This window comes from Gopherus flavomarginatus, chromosome 3, assembly GCF_025201925.1.
Source record: "Gopherus flavomarginatus isolate rGopFla2 chromosome 3, rGopFla2.mat.asm, whole genome shotgun sequence".
Taxonomy (NCBI): domain Eukaryota; kingdom Metazoa; phylum Chordata; order Testudines; family Testudinidae; genus Gopherus; species Gopherus flavomarginatus.
In genome coordinates, this window is record NC_066619.1 from 84,678,529 (window position 1) to 84,701,591 (window position 23,063).

Genomic DNA, 23,063 nt, shown 5'->3' on the forward strand with positions numbered 1-23,063 from the left:
GCTCAGCCGTGGCTGCTGGACCCCCTCCTATACAGTGGTGTTCGAGCTTCAGTTGTCACCTGCCCATCACACCTCCCCTTAATTTTTAGTAAAAGTCACAGATGGGTCAGGAGGTTCTGTGAATTTTTGTTTACTGCCTGTGACCTGTCTGTATTAAAAATAACTGTGACAAAATCTTAACCTTAACTCTAAGTCATGTTCAAGCAACGTAGCAGGATTTTACAAGGCAGTCGAATTGTATTAATTATGTTAATATTTGTTAAGCAAATTAGATCTTATGCTTCAAGGTGCAAGGTCTGCAGTGGATACATAAAGCATTGCACTATTGGCTATGCACACAAGCAATTATTTTCTCTCTCTGAAGTACACCTCTACCCCAATATAATGCTGTCCTCGGGAGCCAAAAAAATCTTACAGGTGAAACCACATTATATTGAACTTGCTTTGATCTGCCAGAGTGCGCAGCCCTGCCCCCCGCCTCCGCCCCCGAGCACTGCTTTACCGCATTATATCCGAATTCATGTTATATTGGGTCGTGTTATATCGGGGTAGAGGTGTCTCTCTTTCTGGTTACTGCCCCAGACAGAGTAATCATCTTAATGGACCTGTGGCAAAAAGACAAATCTTGGTTCTGTGCCCTTAAGTGCTTGGAATTCACATCCAATTCTTATTTATTTTACATAATATTAGATTATGAAGATGATCCATGTTCTCTCCCCATTATCTTCATTGGTAAGATAAGGAAAATCAAAAGTTATCTAGTAGACCATGAAATGTAATGCAAGAAAAATGCGTACTATTCACATTCATTCAGGATACTGGCCAATCAGGAGGTCTGAAAACAATATATGAAGTGCCTGCATTCAGTAGTACTGATTTTAAAACTATATTATGTGTTGTAGTCACATTATCCCAGTATAGGTTTGTTTCCCTTCAGTGGCTGACCCCAGGAAATGGTTTGAGCATGCTACTGCCTTTATGCTGTCACATTGGTCCTTTAGCAGCAAAAGTAGACTTTTGATTTTAGATCCAGAGGCCCGAGGTTCAAACACAGCTGGTAGGAGGCTGGTCAACTGAATTGGTCTACATGTTTTCTGATGTAATGTCTTCCCACTGGAAAATGCAGCTTCAACTACATTGAAACATTCTGAAGGGATGTGTCAATTTTGACTAAACTTTAGACTGAAACCTGCCTGGTTTCCTGTCAGGTCATCCACATGCCTTCCTGAGCTCCTTAGCAGACCATTTGTCAGACTGCCAGGCTCCCTAGGATCCTTGGTTGGCCAGGCTGCCCGACTCACGCAAGTGGCCCAACTCCCAGCGCAATTGCCTGTATGATGAGTCAGACAGCCAAGAAAACATGCTAAAAAATTCCATTTTTGGTTCTCTCACCTGTGAAAAATTTCAGTGTTTTGACCTTTTTCTCTGAATTAGAGACAAACGGTTTTTTGGTTGTCCACCTCCCCACCCTTGAAATTCAAAATTTTTCATGGGCAGGAAAAATTTTCTCAGCCAGGTCTATATGTCAAACAGCTTTCAGAGTTTAAATTATATTGAAATGAGCTACTAGTATTTACACAATGGTAGGTCACAGTATTAAAGAACTGAAAAGTTGAATCATTGTTAAGGTTAAGATTTCATCATCGTTATTTTTAATAAAAGTCACAGACAGGTTGTGGGTAATAAACAAAAATTCACAGAAGCCTGTGACCTGTCTGTGTCTTTTACTAAAAATAATGGGCTGATTGGGGAGGGGGAGGGGAGATGATGACTGAAGCCCAAGCCTCAGTGGAAGTAGGATGGGTCCAGCAGCTTTCAAGGCCGCTGCAGCTAACAGCTCTGAGGCTCCACCATGACCAGTGGGAGCTACAGGTCTCCCCAAAGCCAATGGCAGCTAAGAGCTCCAGGTCCCCACCACCTGACAGCCCCAGTCCCTCCATCCTGGGGCTGAAGCAGAAAATGTCACAGAGGTCTCTGAAAGTCACAGAAAGCATGGGTGTTGTGACCTCCGTGACATAATCTTATCCTTAATCATTGGCAAATAGTTTCTCAAGTAACTTAGAGGTAAATATATGGCACGAAACCCAGACATGGTACTGAGATGCTTTTGTTGGTGTTGTATTTACTAATACACAATTAAGTCATGTTCCTGTAACTACACTGGGCTTTGTAATGCTTTCCTCATTTCCTGGCTGCTGTGAAGGAGGGGAACCTTCCTGGTTCCTGATGTGTGTGTTTGTTTCCCCTCTTCTCCGACATGTAAGATGAGTGAGAGGAAAGGAGTCTCTCCTTTCCTCTCATCCACCATCTCTCGGCAGGTAGGAGTCCCAGTACCTTTCTCTCCTCCTCATGCCTGGACAGAAAATACCAAGTTTCCAGTGGCATCTATATGGATGAGTTTGTTCAGCACACTGAAATGCCTGAGCCACAGTTTTGTGATTCTGTCTTTTTAATCTCTGCCTGCATTTCATGTAGAAGCAGCGAAGTGTGAGCCAGGACAGGAGACTAAGAAAGAGGCACATGTCGGGCCCTGAAGAGATGTATCCTACTTCAGAAAATTTTTCTTTACATCTGTGATCCTTACAAAATTTACTGTAATCGGAGTCTACTCTCTCGTTGATGTCTGGTCCTGAGAGGATGTATGAAGGTAACTCATTAACAGTAATAATCTCTGCGCATGTAAAACGTCAGCCTCTGTAGAGCAGATCAATGTACTGGATACACAATTGCTTTCCATGTTATTGAGAGATAACAGATTATATTTCCTAATATGGTGCAAGTTACTTTCTGAATGCAATGGAATGTAATGCAAAATTGCATATCTATTTTGGAGACAATGCCCTCCATTCTGAACATGTATTTCTAGTTCTTTTAATTATTAAGAGCAATACACAGGACAACAAACTGCAAGTCATTCTCCATTTTAGCAGAAACCTTGCTGCTCGACTGGTCAGTCAGTACAGGAAGTCAGCGTGCTAAGTACCTGTATGTTAAGAAAAACCACAAACAATATGGTTCAGGTTTCTTTTAAAGTGATAGGCAAGCTATTCTGGTTTCAGAAAAAAATATCTTATTCTATTTCCCATTTCTGCAAGTCAGTGTTCCAATCATATTTATGTTCTGTACATTTAAATTTTAACCAACAAATATAACTTTGCATGCAATATGGCTGAATGAGCAGTTCAGAACAACCCATGAACAAGCTTAAACAAATCCTATTTGAATTTAACGAATCAAATAAAAAAACATTAGTTCACACCCATTGTTACTACATCACATAGCATTGTGATCTGCAATGCTAGCACTATGATGCAATTAAGAGCCTGCACACTTTCAGATGGCCTTCAAACCTGTTGTCACATCTCAAAACTAAATACTCGCTGCATTTGCAAGACAGTGGGAAGTGTTCTTACAAGCTGGGTTTCACAATTTCATTTTGGTTTTGAAATGGTAACCTGTGAAACTGATCATGGTTTTCTAGGTTAAGCTAATCCTAAGGAACTCTTGATAAGTATATACTGCTTAGCACTTAATAAAATTCACCACTTAATGTGTCTCCTTTGCCCATGGAATTTGAATAAACTTAAAAATTAAAGTGAAACTAATGAAGACAAAACTACCTAAATTGAAAATGAAAACATTTTCTGAAAGGTGCCATAAGTGAAATCCACAAGTTTTTCACAGCTCTCATTGTGACAGGGTGATACTGGCAGGATGATACAGTTTCAGTGTTGCCATGTTGGATTTGGGGTTCACCTACATTATTTTGCATACACAGACATTTTTGTTTAGTAATTCTGAGAACTGCAAAAACAAAGCAACTGATTAGACTGTGTGTTGTAACTGCTGTACAATACCACACCATTTATGAATCTCCAATAGATTTCCATGTAGAAATTCAAAGGAAACAATAATAAATCCCTTGTCCAAATGGTTTTCTGTGGACATTGTATATTTTAAAACATTTTTTTAAATCAATAGATCTAATAAAGAAACCAGTAGTAGAATACTACCTGCTCCTCCATCCCAACACTTGCATACACCCACAGAAGTAAAATATAACAGTTAATGCCTAGAAACAAAACACGGCTCCTATTCCTACTGAAGTCAACTCCCATAGATAGCAATAATAGGTGGAACCAGACTGGTGTCCAAATGTTTTGGTTCTTATATTAATTATATTTTAAACACCCAGGTTACAATGAATTCACAACTGAAAATTAAGTATTGAGTGGTGCAGTGAAAACAGAATGTATTCATTCCATTGGTCGAAATTCTTCCACTCCGTCTGTCCCTTGGGTTTCTTAGGTCCTTACAACTGTAATGTTAAGTGACAATTGATAGCTGTTTCAAGGATAAATGTAAATTCTGTAGGCTCATTTAAATATTTTCTTGGATAACAATCTTGATTTTATCTCAGCACCTTTTGCTTCCAAACAAAGCCAAATTATCCCCTCTGTATAAACAAACAATCCTGTTGAGGAAAAAAATGTTGTAAATGTAATGTGGAAAATTCATGACATTCTACCATTGGGGAAGTTTGGAAGAAGTTAGTGGCAAAAGGCTTGGTTTTGGAATGCTGTGGAACTCAAGGATGCTTGAAGAATCACAGCCCTCCCCAACTGTGAATTGAACAGAGGCCTTCTCAAAATACTGGGGTACTTGCTGGGTCTTTGCAGACCCCTAAAGAACAATCATGTGAAGCTATAATTTGTAGGAAAAAAAAACATCACTAACACCAACCTCCAACCCTAGCAATCCATTTACATTTTTGAAGGCTATATTTAGCACTAAAAGGGGCTGGTAATTTTGGGGGGGAGGAAAGTCCCTCCTCCCCAGTTAAATATTGGTGGGGACAAGCCCTCCCTACTTTCCACTGGGTCTAACACCCATGGAAGTGTAGCCAAAAAAGGGCTGCTAGTAACTCTGGTGGAAAGTGAGAAGAGAGGAGGAAACACATAGTGTAGTTACTCATCCCCTTTTCATGCTCATATGTATGTCTGTCCTACCCCTAGGCCACATAACAGAAGGGGCTATCTGGCCCACAGTCAACAATTAACATGATCCTGTAATACCTTTATCAGTGGAATAGTTGGATAGAATTTTCCAGTTCCTTAATTAAAGTATCACAGCTATTTTTATTTTCATGATAGCCTATGTCAGCAGTTCCCAGTCCTATTTATAGATACAGAGCTAATAAAAATAATGCAGATGTGCATTACGCAATTCAGCACCATGTAGTTTGGTCAGGCAGTATTTAAAAAGAAAAGCAGACTTCTGAGACTAGATTCCCACTGCATCAATTGTTCCAGTACATTAGAAAAGCATTTAGAGTCATCAGGAGTGATATCACATCAAATAATGCTGGACAGGAGGCCATTAGTCCCTTTAATGGACTAGACTAGCTTTGCTCGGCCTTGGCAAGCTCAACAACAGGTACTGTAGGCCTCCTTGTGATATTAAAATTATGTTTTGGTTCCTTCCTGGTACTTCTGCATGCGTGTTCAAGTTATATACAAACTATATGTGGCTGTGAGCCTTCTGATAACATGTACATGATCGTATGTAATTACAAGTAATTAGAGAAGCTGTATGTGTTTGTATCTAATGCTGAATGTAAAGTTTATAAATGTGTTAGAAACTATACATCTCATTTCAAACTGCAAGATTTGAAGGTGTATGGCTAAATTTCTAAATCAAGACTTTATATCTTGCAGGAATTTATCTTCTAAACACATGCTTATAAAACTAAATTTACAAATTCAAAGTCAGGTGTATGCTGGCTACCATTGCTTAATTAGGTGCTGGAGCACAAGCAATTTTTGTACATTCATAACTGACGCGGAAAGCCCAGAGGTACCAGGGCTATGAACTGCCAAACCACGAATTAAGCACTTCTGGCCAATACTAACAACAGCAGCAACAAACAAACAGATATCACAGTTATATCCCATTTGAAGTGCAGGAGAAAACTGGCATTTTAGATATGGCTGGTTTGTAATTGTTGGCAAATGTTTATTTTATTTCTTAATGGGAATTTACTGAGCCCATGCACAAACCTGTATTTGTAATAATCATTGCTCATAATCACATTCTAATATTATGCACCCAAAAAGAAAGTTTATTGGAAAATTCACAGACTTCAAATAAAATTTTAGAGCCATGCAGAGAGAAGAAATGAAATAATAAGAAAGTTGACAAGTGTTTTACAACAATCTCTCAGTCTATTCTTCTGCTCATGTAATGAATGCCACCTGTTGGGGTGGTGATGGGGGTGCAACATTTCCCAGACCTCTTTTATCGCAAAGAAAACATATATGTTTCCATGTTCTGAAATGGAGAACATGTTTTCTCTAATTCTTAAAAATGCTAGCTGGCATGGCTATTTCTGCGATAAATGAAAAAAAATGATTTGATCTTCGACCCCCTGCTGATACATCATCTAGGAGTAGAAACTACATCTCTCTGCATCTGGGGCAAAGTGCTGACACAACCAGCCACGCTGTTAGGAACTGAAAAATGATCTGCATGAAGCTGAGGGGGTAATGAAACAGTTTTCTAGTGACATACATCACATTACATACCTAACTCAGTTTCTTTTTTAGAACAGGCAGATCAGTCAGGGAGGATTTCAAATCATGAAGAATCTCACAGAAAAAATTCACAGCAAGTTGCCAGAAATTACCACTTTTAGTGAAACTATTTTACTGCACATAAATATCACTTAAGCATCAGAAAATTATTCACTAGTGATTCTGTTTCTTATAGTTCTCTTCCACCATCCTATCCAGTAACAGAATTTATAGACAGTGGCTGTTACAAGCAATGAGCCAAAGAAGGTAAGTATGTCTTACGGCATTTGGAGCACCTAATGGCCAATAAGTTTCAGAAGGGAATGACAAAGCCAACTAAGGCTATGTCTATACTAGCACTTTTGTCAGTCATGGATGTGAAAAACATCCCCCCTTCCCCCCCGAGCAACATAAATTACACTGACCAAAGCACTGGTGTTGACAGCACTACGTCAGCGGGAGAGCATCTCACACTGACATAGCTACCGCTGCTCATTGTGGGTTGTTTAATTATATCGAAGTGAGAGAGCTCTCTCCCGTTGGCACAGAGCGACTACGTGGGAGACCTTACAGCAGCTCATGAGAGAGGTGCTACTGTAAAGTCTCTAGTGTAGACATAACCTAAAAGTGCATGTGAAAACACCTCAGAGATGCCACTTTACAAATTCCAGAGGCAGAACCTCCTATTCACTGAGCCAATGAAATCACTGTACTTATGTGGGACTTCACAATTCTGGATGTAGCTGCGTGGCCTGGCCTTAAGGTAATGGGAAATAATCCTTAATCCACTAGTAGCCTTCTTTCCCTTGTTATAATCTCAAAAAAATTGTTAACTTTTTTTTTTAATAAACTACAAGCATGATTTATGTAAAATTTCTGATCTCACTCATCTCTGCTGCAAAGAGACATTGCAACATAACATTTAAAACAAGAGGTTAATTGACACTAAATGGATTGCCTTGGGGTAGAGGATGCAGGGGAACCCTCCCCCGCCCCACCAAACCTCAGAACTGAAGATAAGAAATTAGTAGGACACATCTTCCCCCATTCTGCAAGCTACATTGACAGTAACTTAAAAATTCTCCCTAAAGAGAAAGAAGTTCTTATGTATCACTCTCAAGGCATGTCTACACTTACCTCCGGAGCAATTGATCCAGCTGGGGTCGATTTATCGCGTCTAGTGAAGATGTGATAAATGGACCGCCGTTATTCACGTCGCTGAAGTTGCATAACTTAGATCGATCCCTGCCCCCTCCCCCACAGTGTAGATCAGGCCTTAGGTACCTACAGTTTCTAAAGATATGGCTCCTAAAGCTTTGAATGGGTTCTACCAACACCTGGAAAACCAATGGTAGGGTCTACTGAAGAACCAATGGTCAATGCCTAGGTCTCCTCAAAAGAAGAGGCCAAAAAAGCTTTTGAATATAGGGAGGAGAATCATTTCTCTGTCTTGATGGGATCATGTATAGATGAAATGGCTGAGGTGGACTCGCACCAACTTGATTCAGAGACCTTTTTAGAAACCAGACAAGTAAAAAAAAATGAACATTCTGGGAGAAGCAGGAATACACATCCAGCCGCGTTCAGAATGTCTCACTGGAAAAGGTATTGCTAATCCAGGAATAGGCAAGGGAAGTCAAGTGCAATCCTCTGTATGACAGACAGCAAACTCTTTCAAAAAACCCTCATCTCTGAACCAGCACTACTCCGTGTTCTGCCATTAGATCACAGTGTACCAAGGTAAAGAAGAAGAGCAGACCTGTGAGAGGAGGTCTCCTCTGCTAGGGAATTTTCCCGCCATGGTTAATTCTGTTCTGTCCATCAAGGAAGCAGGAATCTTGACTGCAAAATAAACACAAAGAACCAGAGAAGCACTAAACTACTCCAGCAACAAAATCACTGGACAGACTGTTTCCTTTCTAGAGCATAAGAATCTTCTTCCACTCAGCTTCTGAAGACAAAGCCTGCAGTAAATGTGATTACATTTTCTGAACAGATAGGAGCATAAAATGACCTTTCAGAATTCCTAACCCAAACTACCCACAGCTATCTGCTTGTTCTGGGGGCAGAGTACTTGAGTTCTGGTGGTATCTATAATCTTCTGAATTTAAACGGGATAGGAGAGCCTTCTCTCACCTGTCATTCCTCAATACTAAGGGGAGCCCTTTAAAAGTCGTCTTTCTTGATCATCTTCATATTTCATAGCAATGAAAACTTTCCAGGTTTGATAACACCAGTCCTCCCATGAGATACTCCTGAAGGGATTTTAGGTGTTTATTCAGACTCAGACTCTGTTATTGGACACTGAATCAAGAGATGTAGAAAGTGCAAAGTTGGTCAGGACTCGGGCAGATTTCTTGAGTGAATAAGCTCTAGAGACAATTGCAAAAGAGCATGCAGCAGCACTAGGAATCCTCCAGTCTTAGCTACTTTATTTTTTAAAGGGAAGGCCAGAATGGTTTGAGAAATCAGATGACAGCAAGTGACTCAAGCCTACTACTGAATGGGATAGTGTGCTGGAAACCCTTGACATACTTTACTTCTACCAAACCCTAGCTTTTTTCAACCTCCTTCTCTTCTAATTTCATGTTGACTTCAGGTCTCTGCTATACCAAGTCAACTTCCTCCTTGCTAAGTGTAATGGGGTGCCTGCCCCACTCTGGGCTCTAAGGGATTAATAGAGCCCTAGGGAGGCCATGCAGGAGGCAGCCAATCAGGGGCAAGCAGGCCTATATAAAAAGGGAGCTGCAGGGCAGAGGAAGACAGTTCTCTGCTGGGAGCCCAAGGAGGAAGGACTGTCTCTGGAGGGCTGAGAGAACTGTCAGTACCCTGGACAGTGCAGTGCTGCAAGCAGGGACCCAGGGAGCGAGAGACAGCTCCTGGCTGGCTGCTGGGGTTTGCAGGCCAAGGCCTTGAGGCAAAGGCAAAAAGGATACTGGGGCCATGAGGAAGTGGCCAGACAATTCACTGCAGTAGCCACTAAGGGAAGTGGCTGAACAGTGGACTGCAGGTCCCCCAGAATGGGGGGAAGCACAGTGTGTGGCATGGCTGCGGACTTTGGAGAGACGTGGGTCCTAGAGCAGGAGTGACAGGGGCGAGGCACCACCTGAAGAGGGTGAACTGACATGCAGAGCTAATTCACATGATAGACGGTAGGAGGCGCCAGAGTGGTCAGTGAACCCCGTTACACTAAGCTGTGTACTGAGTTCAGGTTCTTCCATAAAGCCGCTGAGAATCATCTCAGACAAGCTGAAGCCATAACTGCCCAACACCTACTGGGAATAGCAGATGTTCACAGTGACCAGAAAGCACTTATCTCCACAGAAGACAAAGATGTGTTTCAGGAAGGACAGCTCTTGCACCTTCTTCTGTTTGTTGTTAGGCTTCTTCTGCTTTGGAAGCTGCTTCCATGATGTGTGTACAGATTACAGAAAACAAAGACAGCTTCCACAAGCAGGCTGTTGGAGATGCTCAGTTGCATATCTTAACTCAGACCACATATGAAGGTAATTCCAAGAAATAGCAGGAAAAAGATGATAACGCCTATTGAGAAGGCACAGAAATTCTACATTTCATATAGCTGCCAAGTTTGTCTTGTCTGTACCAGCAAGAGAAAAAACCATGTAATCTGTTTCAGAGCAGCTACTGTCACAGAAAGAAGTGCTTACAGTACATGGTCTATAACTACATGGTAGAATCTTATAATGCACATTGCTATACACTGTTGTTTGGTAAGGAGTATTTATGTGATGTGTGTGACCTGTAACCTGAAGCTTTGTTTCCTTTCTATCATTCTCAGAAGTTTTGGAGTTCCTGTTTAATAAAGCAGTGGTTTATTTCTCAACTTCTACCGTGGAAAACACATATTGGGGAAATTATTACAGGAACCAGGAAAATGACTCAGGGCTAGATTGTCACTTTGCCCTTTGTCTAGTTTACAGTGTATAGCTGCATTGGTCCAGGAGCAGAGCAAGGAGGGAACTGTGACTACAGCTAGACAAAGTTTGTTTGATGAATAGTAAATTAATCCGAAAATGCATTTTCTGAGGCACCAGAACAATTTGTAATTCCGGATTGACTTCAACCCACAAAATGTTTTGATTGAGTCAAATTAGCATTTTCCAAGAGAAAACTGTCCCACCGGAAAATTTTCAGCTCACCTCTTCTCTTGATAAACTGGCTCTGATTAATCATTATCCAAAATGTCTTGTTTGTGATCAGGTAAACAGTAGAGGAGTCATATGAGTGGATAGAGAAGTAGACACAGAATGGAACGATAAAGTAAAAGTAGCATTATTTAATTACATTCTTGCTCCTACTTAGTTGCAGAACAAAGTATTGTTATTGCCTCTTTGAAAAACAAATAATTATGGATACTAAATGTTAACGTTGTTTACTAGTATTTTGTATTTCTTTGATATCACATTCAATACTATACCTTCACTCATAATATAAAGCTGAATGGAATTTTTTGGCACTCTGAATTCCTCTGCTGCTTCATACAGATTTAACCTCAATGTCTGCTTGAACAAAACATGATCCCTGCTTTCACTCTATATTTTAATTTGAGTAAAGGGGAAAAACTAATCTCGAAGACATCTGCTTAGCTTTGGAATGGTTAGTAGCAATGAATGTCACACTGCACTGGGCTTTCCCACAGTGAATGATCCAACTCCTTTCTCACAGTCTCATTCATGATTTAGTTATGGAAAAGTTGCAGCAATCATGGTGGCAACTACCAGTGCTGAAGATGAAAGTACTCACAAAAATTTTCCATTGGTCCTTATCCCTAAAAGAACACGGTGCTCTGATTCTTCCCTAGAGATCTTCCCATGGAACCAAGGCATCTTCTCATGGGCAGTAGTGGCAATCAGCTTCTCCAGCTGTGGTTTTTGACTAATAATAGCTTGTTCGAGGGCATTACCCTGCAGAGTGGGCAAAGCACAGAAGGTCAGTTATACTGTTTTCTGTTACAGTGCAAAAAACAAAACAAAACTCAACACACACAACATTATAGTAAATGCCATTACTGTGAGAGACACATCCAAACTCTGTGGATAATCAAAGTTTTAGATAAAATTAATTAGATTACTATAAAAGTTTTGGACTCCTAGGGCAGAAACTAAATTCAGACAGACACTCTGAAATTCAGATATCTGGGGTTTATGTTTGTGATAAGGTATCTTTGGGACACTGTGTTGTATATGTTTATGAATGGTTTATGTATCATTTTGGGTTAGTAGTTCTTTGGAACTCCAGTAGGTGGAGAGTTATCACAGCTCCCCTAGAAACTAAAACTGTGGGGCATGCCACATGATTAAGGCTAGTCACTGAACCTGTCAACAAGTCTAGTGGTGTACTGCCCCTTAGGGTGGCTTGCCTATACTGGTTCAAATGGGATTTCACAGACCAACAGACTAAGGCTTTTGGTATAAAAATGCTGTGCTTAAACTCACAGCCATGTAGGAAGACAAGTTCCTGTTCTAAATTGCATACAATCTAAACAGACATACAAAGAAAGCAGGCCAGGAGGGTAGGATGCAACACAAAATAACTTGCACGCCAAGCATAAACATACACTCTGTATACAACAACTTTCCTTTAAAAAAAAAAAGTGTGTTTGTTTAACAGTTAACTATTACCTATTTTTTGGTTTGTTTTCAATCCTGATTGGTGTAGAGAGATGCAATGAGAGACTTGGTCTTATAACACTTAAAAAATAAATGATAAACTGCCACATTTCAGGAAAAAATACATTTATGGCCAAGTTAATACAATGTACTGGAAAAAAAAGGCTGGGTTGGAACCCATATAATACTGACTTTTTAAAAATTCAGAGTGAAGCATCTGTATTGCAGAAATGGGATTGCATTTACCTGTAGGTTCCAAGTTTGTTTGACATATTCCCTGATAAGGTTCTCTTTTAAATCCTCAAATGGTCCTGTTTTTGGCTCAACACCTGGTGGCCGGTTGTAAGGTCTCCTCAGTAGACAAATAAGACCATCAGCTTCTTCTGAGTGATAGTTAATGAGTTCAGCAGGACTCATATGTGACTTCCCTCCTGCAATGGCATAAGAGCCACTCAGCTCTCTTTCAATTGTGTAATGATGAACCTTCCTTCCATGTGCCAGGGACAAAGCAAAGCCACCAAGGTAGTTTCGACTCTGGCGCAACAGATATAGTCCATCACTCAGCCCTCCTTGCAGCAGGTAATCTTCTGCTTCTTCACGTGTAATATTGCCAAAAAAGTAGGGCAGATGGTTAGCATTGTTAGCCATGTTGGTGGCCATGGCTTTTCCTTTTGATCAGCAAGGACTAAGGTTTTGTACCTATAATAAAAAAATAAAGGAAGGAAGGAAAAATAAGCATCCACTGGAAAAAGACAAAAGACAACACTTTGAGGAATTTTCTAATAATCCTTCCCCATTTAAGTCAAAGGGAGTTTTGCCATTGGCTTCAACAGGAGCAGGATGGGGTCCTAACTGTTTTGTCACTGTACTACACAGACATGAGATTACCATTTTTTGGACCAAAAAGGCACAAGGATATTTCCTGCAATATTTCATGCAAACCTCCCATCGAACTCAAAGGGCAATCTGTATATGGGATGATGGCAGAACATACCCTTGACCAATGGCATGAAGTCCACGTATGCAATGCGTGTCCTGGGAGTGGCTAGGCCCTCCGAACAATTTTGTCTGGCCTCTGAACCTGCATGAAGGATGCCATTTGTGTATATATTTTAATAAAATTACTACATTGAAACTACTAAGTCTTGCACATGCATCATGAACTCATCATCTGAAAGAAAGCTGAGCACTTTGAGTTTTAGAGTACAAGATTACTGAATATGGGGGATAACTTATGTTTATATATAGCAACATACAGATGTTATATTTGAATAACTGTTTTCCTTTTGCACATCAAATGCAAATACTTCAAATCTGTATTGACAGAATCATGATATTTTTTTAAATTAAAGCAGTAATAATTTTTTCTTAAAATAAGCCAAAGGACACTCATAATAACAAAGGACCAAATTCTGCCTTCAGACATATTTGTGAGACGCCCCCATAGTTTTAAACTGGTGTTTATGCATGTAACTGAGGGCAGATTTTGGTTCTTGCTGTTTAAACAATTCATTAATAGTATTCACTTGATACAATGTTTCAGTTTTAAAAAGCTAGTGTTTGTTAGAAGTAGAAACAATGGGCCATGCTGAAGTTGATGGAGTAATGCTGACAAACGTACACCAACTGAGAATTTGACTCCATGTTTAATCCACAGTATTTACACTGGGATGCTGTTTTATAGCTTTACTAGTCTGTCTACAAATAAGCAGTGGATTTTATAGACTAAGGTAGACCAGCCTATTGCATTATTTTGGACCCTGCTGTGCCAGGTTATTTCTGGCCAGTTCAAAGATACCATCTGTGGATCCTACTGGACTGTGACATCTACAGAAGAATATTCAAGATTACAGATGCAGAAAGACACCTCCCACTTTTCACTTCCACTTTGTTCCACTATAAGGGACCACAAACTAAGTGTTGCACTTTTTAAACTAGCAGTAGACTATATATGACATGACCAAACATGTCTTTTTATAGCACTGCAGCTGTGGTTATGATTTCATGAGACTCTTTCATCCAAGTTCCTATTTTCAGGTGCTTACAATTTTCAGATAATATATATCCTTTCAGCTAATTTTTATATACTTATTTTCAACCCAAATGTAAGATATAGAAATGTAGTGTGGCTGCTTCTGAGATAACCAGGCATGAAGAGAGGAACTTATTAAGAAAATGTTTCCCACATATTTTCCCACATTCATTAATAAGAAAATGATTTTGTTTAGAGACTACAACCTCAGTGAAGAAGGGATGTTTTGTTAAGTATAAAAAAACCAGTTGTGAAATGAAATGGTTATAATTTACTGGTGATAGCATGCTGCATGAATGCTGTACATCCTTTTCTTTAGGCCGTGTCTATAGTACAGCCACTACAACATCACAACCACATCCCTGAAGCTGTGCTGTTATAGTGCCACATGAAGCTGTTATAGGTGCTTCCTACATCTACACCACAGAAAGTGTTTTTCTGTCAATTTAGTTGATCCAATTCTCCAAGAGACAGTAGCTAGGCTGATGGATGAACTCTCCTGTTGACCTAGCCACATATATACCGGGGGATTAGGTTGACCTACGTGTCAAAATTTTTCACCGTCCTGAGTGATGTAGGTAGGTCATTGTAATTTTTACATGTAGACTAGAACTCAGAGAAGAGTGATTCCTAACTCTGTTGCTGTGCAGGATCCCCAGCAGCAGAACTAGTATGGTTTCAGTGTCAAAGGGAAGGGATAGGATTCTAGGGAGTCTTTACAGGGGGTCTGCAGCCCTTGCATAACAGGGTTCAGGACACATATGGGATTGGGCCTGGGACTAGGGCCAGGAGATCTGTTGCTATGTGAATCTTGTCTTCACTTTGTGCCAGGAAAGGGGCACGCTGGAGCTATAGAGCTACTGTAACCCCACACAGCATAGCCCACGTCCAGACTAACCCGCTGTATCGGTAGGTTAAAATCGATTGCTCGGGGATCGATATATCACGTCTAGTCTGGATGCGATGTATCGATCCCCGAGCGCGCTTACATCGATTCCGGAACTCCATCAACCCGAACAGAGTTCCGGAATCGACACGGAGAGCCGCGGATATCGATCCCGCGCCGTCTGGACGGGTGAGTAACTCGATCTTAGAAATTCGACTTCAGCTACGTTATTCACGTAGCTGAAGTTGCGTATCTAAGATCGATTTTCCTCTCCTAGTCTGGACGTGGCCATAGTGACATGCAGCACAGTATTTACTACCTGGAGTTTAAGAGAATCACTTGCTACACACCTCTACTTAAACCTTGCATGGGATTTTTGGTCACCCACAGTGCTGGCAGGTTCCCTACACTTCTGAACAGCCTGGTGTCTGGACGTTTATGTTCTCAATCTTAATCTATTAATACAGTTTTTATGCATTAAATATGAAAGAATTAAAAAAAATTAAAATGGCATAAAATCACCAATGAAAATTGAGAATTCAGTTAAGACCAAAATAAATGGTGATGTATAAGGGATATCGAACATTGATTCCATACAAAATAACTATTCACAAGGCTAAGACTGTCTGCACAAGATGAAAACTATGAAAGCTTTTCTTCAAATGAATTGAATCCATTGGGCATCTAATGATAGACCCAAAGCTCCTAACAGTCAATATGTGAAGTCACTCTCATATAATGCATTCAGTAAACAGACATTTAGGTTAATAGATGCTTAAGTTGATCTTCTTATGTGATTTGTCATTTCAACAATATATTTGCTTCCCACTCTTGCTGTATTTGTTATACTTCAGGTTCATTAAACCAATGGCAGAGCCTGCTTTCTGAATTCACTGTGCAGTTATTAAAATACATTTATGTTCTGGGAAACATGATATATACAACATGGAAAAATAAAACAAATTAGGATGAAAAAATGAAAGGAAATGTAGGGTAAATAAAATAGAGCAAAAGTAAATTTGAATTTTATCTTGTGCTTTAAAGTATATGAAGGTTTCTTTCTTGCTATCTACAGCAGAGACCACTCTAGCTATAGGCAAACTAGGCAGCTGCCTCAGGCAGCAGATTTCTGGGAGAAGTGATTTTACGGGGTGCCACAAACCGGTCTATGGAAATATGAATTACAGAACACCTTAACACATAGTGCTTTAAAGGCCCCATGTAGATCCTCCTGGAACTGCAGTGGTGTAGTCTGTTCATGTCAGACAAACTGGAAAGGCCCCTGCACACACACACTGCGAAGTGCTAGATTTGAGGGCGGGAAGCAGCAATGGGGAAGTGCCTCCAATTTTTCTGGGCTCAGCAGCTATGAGACAAGGGCAGCTGGGCACCTGGTACCTGCTCCTGACAGGGATGTGAGCGGGGGGAGGAGGGGAGAATGAATCAGAGGTAACTCTGCTTCTCCACCTCCCACACAACCCCCCTCCCACGCACCATGTGCTTCCTCCAAATACCCCCACCTCCCACACAATCCCCCCAGTCTCCTGCAAGCATCCACCAGGCACCCCCTGCTTTTCCCAGACACCCTCCACCCCCAACCTCCCACACTGCTGGTGACTGCTGTAGCTGTCATCGCACCCTATCGCACAATATAGGCGCTGTGGACTGGGGATGGCTCCGAACTGCTGGGGCACCAGATTGTCTCAAGTGGTTTCCGATCCACAGACATAGTTGTTTTAGTTATAACAGGCTACAGCAGACAAATATAAGCCAAACACGTATATAATCCATTATTTGCTTGTTATAAAGAATTCTGTGTTAGAATAAACACACTAGGATTTATAACTATATAGGAGGGTTGAAGGGCAAATTTTCATTTCTTAAAAATAATTATCTAAAACAAAGCTATAACTATTTTACACTAAAAATGCTCTAAACTGAAAAATTGGATGAACACCCATTTGCACTTAGGGGTTGTAATTTCCATTAGCACTAACAAGAGTTTCCAGGAATAACCCCTGCTTATAATATTTATTTCAACTGTTTATATGATTAAACTAAATATAAAGAAGACTAATAGCATCAAAAACACACCACACTACCAAAACAGTGAGTTACAGACTTGTCAGAGGAATGAGAAAAACAAAAGGGAAGTGCCCCCAGAAGGTGTCAGCTATAAGTCTACTTAACTAAATAGAACTAACAGAGGTAAAGCAGCCAGCAATGGACTCTTCCAAGAGCTGGTTCAGCCAAAGACCCTTGAGTGACCTTGTCTCTGCCTACAGGCATCAAAATAAGCAGAGCATAATTAGCAGGCTGTTAGGTAGGACAAGAGGCAATCGTTCAAGGACCTAGGGCAGGGGTCGGCAAACTATGGCCCATGGGTTGGATCCGGCCCATGAGTCGTTTTAAGCCGGCCTGTGAGCTCCAGCTGGGGGTGCCAGGTCAGGGGGCCACACCATGTGGAAGCAGCGGCATGGTCCGACTCCGGCGCTCTAGCAGGCTCAGGGCCACTCCACGCATAGGAGCTGGAGAAGGGACATGCTACTGCTTCTGGGAGCCGCTTGAAATAAGCGTCGCTCAGAGCTTGCAAACTTGAGCTTCTTCCCATGCCCCAACCCCTTGCCCCAGCCCTGATCCCCATCCCGTTCTCCAAAACCCTCAGTCCCTTCACAAAGCACTGCTGCTCAGTGGTTAGCTGAGAAACGGACAGAGTGGTGATGTAGCAGAATCTGACATGGCACTGCCCCACTGCCAAATAGTGGTACTGCTAACTCCAAGCATTCACAAATCAGAAGACTAACCAAAATAAGCCCATGTGATTCCCTTGTTAAGAATGGTGTGGTGTTCTGCAGTGATAACTCAAAACACTGCAGTAACATTATTGCCAGCTGTAGAGTTTGGGGACAAACAAAGTAGAATACTCTAGTATATTTTATAAGGATTTATTTCCAAGCTCAAATATACATAAACCTTGTTTCCAGTGTCTTTGCCTCATCTTATATGCATGCATGACAGCACCATTTCCAGTAGCATCATGCTTGAAAAGAACAAAAAAATACCCTAGCTTGGGAATGGACAATGCTGAGCTTCCTGGTTAATTAAGGGCATGATCCAATGGCTACAGAAGTCAAGGCTGCCTGCCACTATGATGATGTCAAGTTTCTATGCTGCTGTTAATTCAGAAACCTAATGAAAAGAAAGTTTCAGAAAACTCTCATTTTACTCTTAAAAAGTAGTAAAGAATTCTGAAGTCAGTCACATTAATTGTGCAGCAGTCACAGAGCCAAAATTTCCAAGAACGCCTAAGTGATTTAGAAGCCTAAGTCTCAGTGAAAATCAGTACTAAATGTAAATTCAATATGCCGTATCTCGATACGGCAATGTAGCATGATCTTCATAAAGAACAAGATTCTAGAATGATTAAAACCAAAAAAAAAAGCCAATAAAAACAATGGATATAAATTATGGCTTTTATTTTAGCAGCCTGAATAGATTTATGGGATTTATGGTATCAAAGTCCCCAAAATTTTTTTGTCTAGCAAGTATGTTTTTATACCTATTTTTATATATATATATATATATATATATATATATATATATATATATATATATGGTCCATAATAGATATATATCTTCTTTAAATTAATTATGCAACCAAAGAACATACCATACAATTTGTAAAAGCAATTTTCTACTAAAGGAAAAAGAAGAAAAATATCTTGGAACTTTGTTCAACAAACGCTTAAGCAACTGTTACTTTAATTATCACTAAAAATATAAATTTGCTGCTGTCTGTTCTCCCTTCAGTGCTGATGACACACAACACCATTAGCTTCTTTTTAAATAAATCTATTATGGACCATCTATCTAGACATTTTATTAGCTGAATGAGAAACAACTAGTTAAGACTCAACTCAAACAAGATAGAGGTGCTGCTTGTCGGTAGAAGAAAATATTTTGAGAATCTAGCTGGTGGCTTCTACATGCTTATTATTCAGGAAGTACAGCTGTTACTTTTGAGACTGCCTGAATTTGCGGGTCACCCTTGACTACCTCTCTCATAATGGAGGCCAGTGATGCAATAACGGTCAAGAATGCTTATTGCTTTATATTTCTTAACCAGAAGGCCCACCTGCTTCTTTGTGATACATATCTCACCAGTCATTTATCTCTCTATTTTATCCAGGGTAGGCTATTGTCATGTGTTCCTAACCGGGTTTTGCTTGAAATTGATAAAAGGGTCTACAACAGTTGCAGAATACAGCAGCTCACTTAATTCTCAAGGCCCTTCTTCAGCCATCTCTATTCAGCATTATGCCATCTCTATTCAGCAAAGCACATATGTAGGTCATTAACTTCAGGCATGTGCTTAAGTCCCGTTAAGAAGACTAGAGCATGTGCTGAAGCGCTTTGATGAAGAGAGATGGACTTAAGAACTTGTTTGTATACTTTGCCGAACTGGGGCCATACATCTTAGAATAGGAATGAAGGATTTATTAACACCTGCCCTCCAAAAATCTAAAATTAGCTGCTGATAAACTTATAAAATGTATCTTATGGTGTAACTTGAATACACTCAACCATTTATGTTGTATATGTCATAATGTACCTTATTGAAATGTAATGAAGTTTTCCAATTAAACATTCAAACTAGTCTTTATATCACTTTTTGAACCACAGTATTAGTTTCAGATACAAAATGTCACACTTTCAGTTTCATCCCAATACAAGCTAAATGAAATACCACTATATACTCATACAAACTATGGCTCAACTCTCCAGTCACTGCATGACCATGACCCTGCAAAGCATATATGCACATACTCAACTTTAAGCAAAAGAGGAAAACCAAAGTACTGTAAATGGGATTAATCCCATGCTTAATGGTAAGTTTTTGTATAAGTGCTTTGCTGGATCAGGGGAACAAGAGCAACTCCCAATGGAGTCAGTCCCGCAAACATGCCCAGGAGCACATGTGCATCTGTAGATCAGGCCAGATGGTATACTGGGCCATTTGGTGGTTGCTGGAACTAGAGGTGCAGGGGGTGCTTCTGCACCCTGTGGCTTGAAATGGTTTCCATCATATACAGGGTTTACAGTTTGGTTCAATGGCTCTCGGCACCCCCACTATACAAATGGTTCCAGCATCCCTGGCTGGGTCCTGGAACTACTCATGCTCAGTCCTGGGTTTTCAACAAAATAAACTCTTATTCATCCAATTTAACTTCTCTCTACTGCAAAGAAAAATCATTATACACACTGCATTTCTATTGAGTACTTTGAGTCTAAGAAACAAGAACCAGAGGAAATGCTGCTTAATATTTTGCAGTAAACAGATATCACCACTGTATACAAGTGAATATAAAAAAAACAATTAATTAAGAAGGAGATAGATGCCTCCTTTTCTTGTCTTTTCTTTTGCAAAGAAGGGGAAAAGTAATTTAATTGACTGTAAGGACTGGTATCATGTCTGCTCATCAGAAGGAAATGAAGGCCCACATTCATCAGCTTTATAATTCAAACAAAAGTTCAAGACTTTTAAAGAAATCTCTCAGGCAACATAGGGGATTATGTCAACATAATCAAAACCAAGCAAAATGATATGTGAAACAAGCTGCAAAGAATTTCATCTACTACTGTGGGCAATTAAATTACATATCATTGTACTAGCTGTTTAAATACATCATTCTTAAAAGATTTGGAATGCAAGTTATTAAAAGATTAATGAATATATAACTTTGTAGAAGGTAAAACAATTGAGAGGGAAAGGATACCACAGAGCATAATCAGCATTTAAGGCTGCATCTTCCTGTGCACAGCTTTATTTCTGCATTCTTTCATTTCAGAACATGGTTTTCTGTATGACAAGAAAACATACCAGACCATGTGTGTAAAACCTTCCTCAACAGAGCTTCCAAATACAAGTAGGTAATATGTGTTGTAACTTTCATTAATTTTGTGCAATTCCACTTTTGTATAAAGTTGACAAATTATTACAGCTGAAAACAGTATTTAAGAAAATATACATTTCTTTTATATTGCACCTGTACCAACACAGAAAAACAGCTAGAGGGTTTCCATTCCCACCGCTTTATATGCTTTAAAGCCAACTCTTGCAAGTGCTCTAAAATTCAAATGCTTAACCAGACTGCTATGAAATTTGATGTGCCTCATGGGGGAGTGCTAGACTTCCAAATTTTGGGTAATTTCACCAAGGGGTTCTCAAGTTACAGCCCACCCCGAAAGCCCTAGTTTCCTTTTGCTGCCTTGTACTGTTAAACTGAGAGGTACTAATGACTGGAAGAATGGGGGACCTCTCGGTTGCTCTGAACTCACCCTTCAATTAACTAATTAAGGCTAGATAAATCACACAGCCTCATCTAAGACAAAAGGAGTTTCAACTGAGTGGCTAGAGCAGGGGTAGGCAACCGATGGCACGCGTGCCGAAGGAGGCACGCAAGGTGATTTTCAGTGGCACTCACACTGCCCTGGTCCTGGCCACCAGTCCGGGGGGCTCTGCATTTTAATTTAAATTTTAAATGAAGCTTCTTAAACATTTTAAAAACCTTATTCACTTTACATACAACAACAGTTTAGTTATATTATACACTTATAGAAAGACGCCTTCTAAAAACATTAAAATGTATTACTGGCACATGAAACCTTAACTTAGAGTGAATAAATGAAGACTTAGCACACCACTTCTGAAAGGTTGCTGACCCCTGGGCTAGAGTGTCAGCTGACTGGGATGTGAGCAGTCTAGTCTAGTGGTAGAGTGGGCATTAGGAACCAAAGCCAAGGGTCAAAAAGGAAGGCAAGAACTCTCTCTTTGAAACAACAAGCCAGCTGAAACATACATGGTTTGGGATTTCACATGACCTTGAAATTCACTAAGGTTTGGGGAACATTATTAAAGACATGGGCAGATCAAGAACCTTCTCTCAATCTGCCTGGACTTTTCGATCCAGCAGACACTATCAGCCATCTGCCTTGTGGCGATCTACTGGCATAAGAAATATCTCTAAGTATAGAGCAGGCAGCGCGCTTATTTCCACAAGCACTCGGAAATGGTCCTTTTGTTCTGCTACTATTCGTGAAACGCTCTTTACTTTATTCTGGGGCCGAGCCCCCCACATATACTCTCTTACTAAACTGACATGTTTCACTGGAAGATTCATTTGGAATTCCTGTGTTCATATGGACCTGAAAACTCCAAGTAAGCTTCAAGAAATATAAACCTAGTTAAACCAGTTCTGTCAGATGAGGTTCAAGAAAAACTAAAAACATGTAATCCCAAAGCAGTGGATTTCACATAGGCACATCTAAGTGATAATTTTCACAGTGGCTCAGGAAAAGCTAAACATGTCCAAATGTCGCCTGGCTACTAAAACACATCCAGAACACAGCAAATATCTGTTATTTATTCTCTCATATAATTGCCATAGATACAGAATAGTGACAGAATTATTTGATGAAAGTAACTGCAGCTTGTTTTACTTATTCTGCATTTGCCATGACCATGTTACTGTTTTAAAATCAATAAAGGTGTTCTAAAATTAAATAAAAATAAAGGCAGTATTTTCTTGGTATCCATCAGAAATTTCAGATAACACACAGGATTAATAAACAAATCTATTAGTGCTGCAGTACTTCAGTTACTGACATTTCTTAGCTCATAATACTTTTAGCTATAAATAGGAGTCAGTATTCTGAATTTATGAAACCCCATCTCTATGAAAATTCAACTCCGGTAATTTTTCCAAGGATTTAGTCAGATCTTACCTGTCTGATTTTAGTATCTGATAAAAGAGAGATCTCCTTTCAGTGAAGATGCTATATGCTGGGAGGATGAGAACTGTTGTGGGCAAAAGAAGTGATTGGCTGTACAATCACAGTATAGTTCCTACTCCAAATTAGTCACTGAATTGGTTTCTTTTTAG

The 23,063-nt window shown here is 40.0% G+C and overlaps 1 protein-coding gene across 5 annotated transcripts in view; it reads right to left on the bottom strand.

Annotated features, from left to right (window-relative positions):
• Positions 1-23,063, bottom strand: part of SYK (spleen associated tyrosine kinase) — a 97,513-nt gene that overhangs the window by 49,404 nt on the left and 25,046 nt on the right. For 4 of the 5 annotated variants that reach the window (XR_007773391.1, XM_050945789.1, XM_050945786.1 and 1 more), the window contains exons 2-3: positions 12,449-12,901; positions 11,337-11,497 (exon numbers count right to left, since the gene is read on the bottom strand). Coding sequence is in view for 4 of the 5 variants with exons in the window: in XM_050945789.1 (XP_050801746.1) it covers positions 11,337-11,497; positions 12,449-12,862 (575 nt within the window). In the remaining variant the exon portion in view is untranslated. Of the gene's footprint in view, positions 1-11,336; positions 11,498-12,448; positions 12,902-13,196; positions 13,284-23,063 lie in introns of all 5 variants that reach the window. The other variant, XM_050945787.1, reaches the window with a different exon arrangement.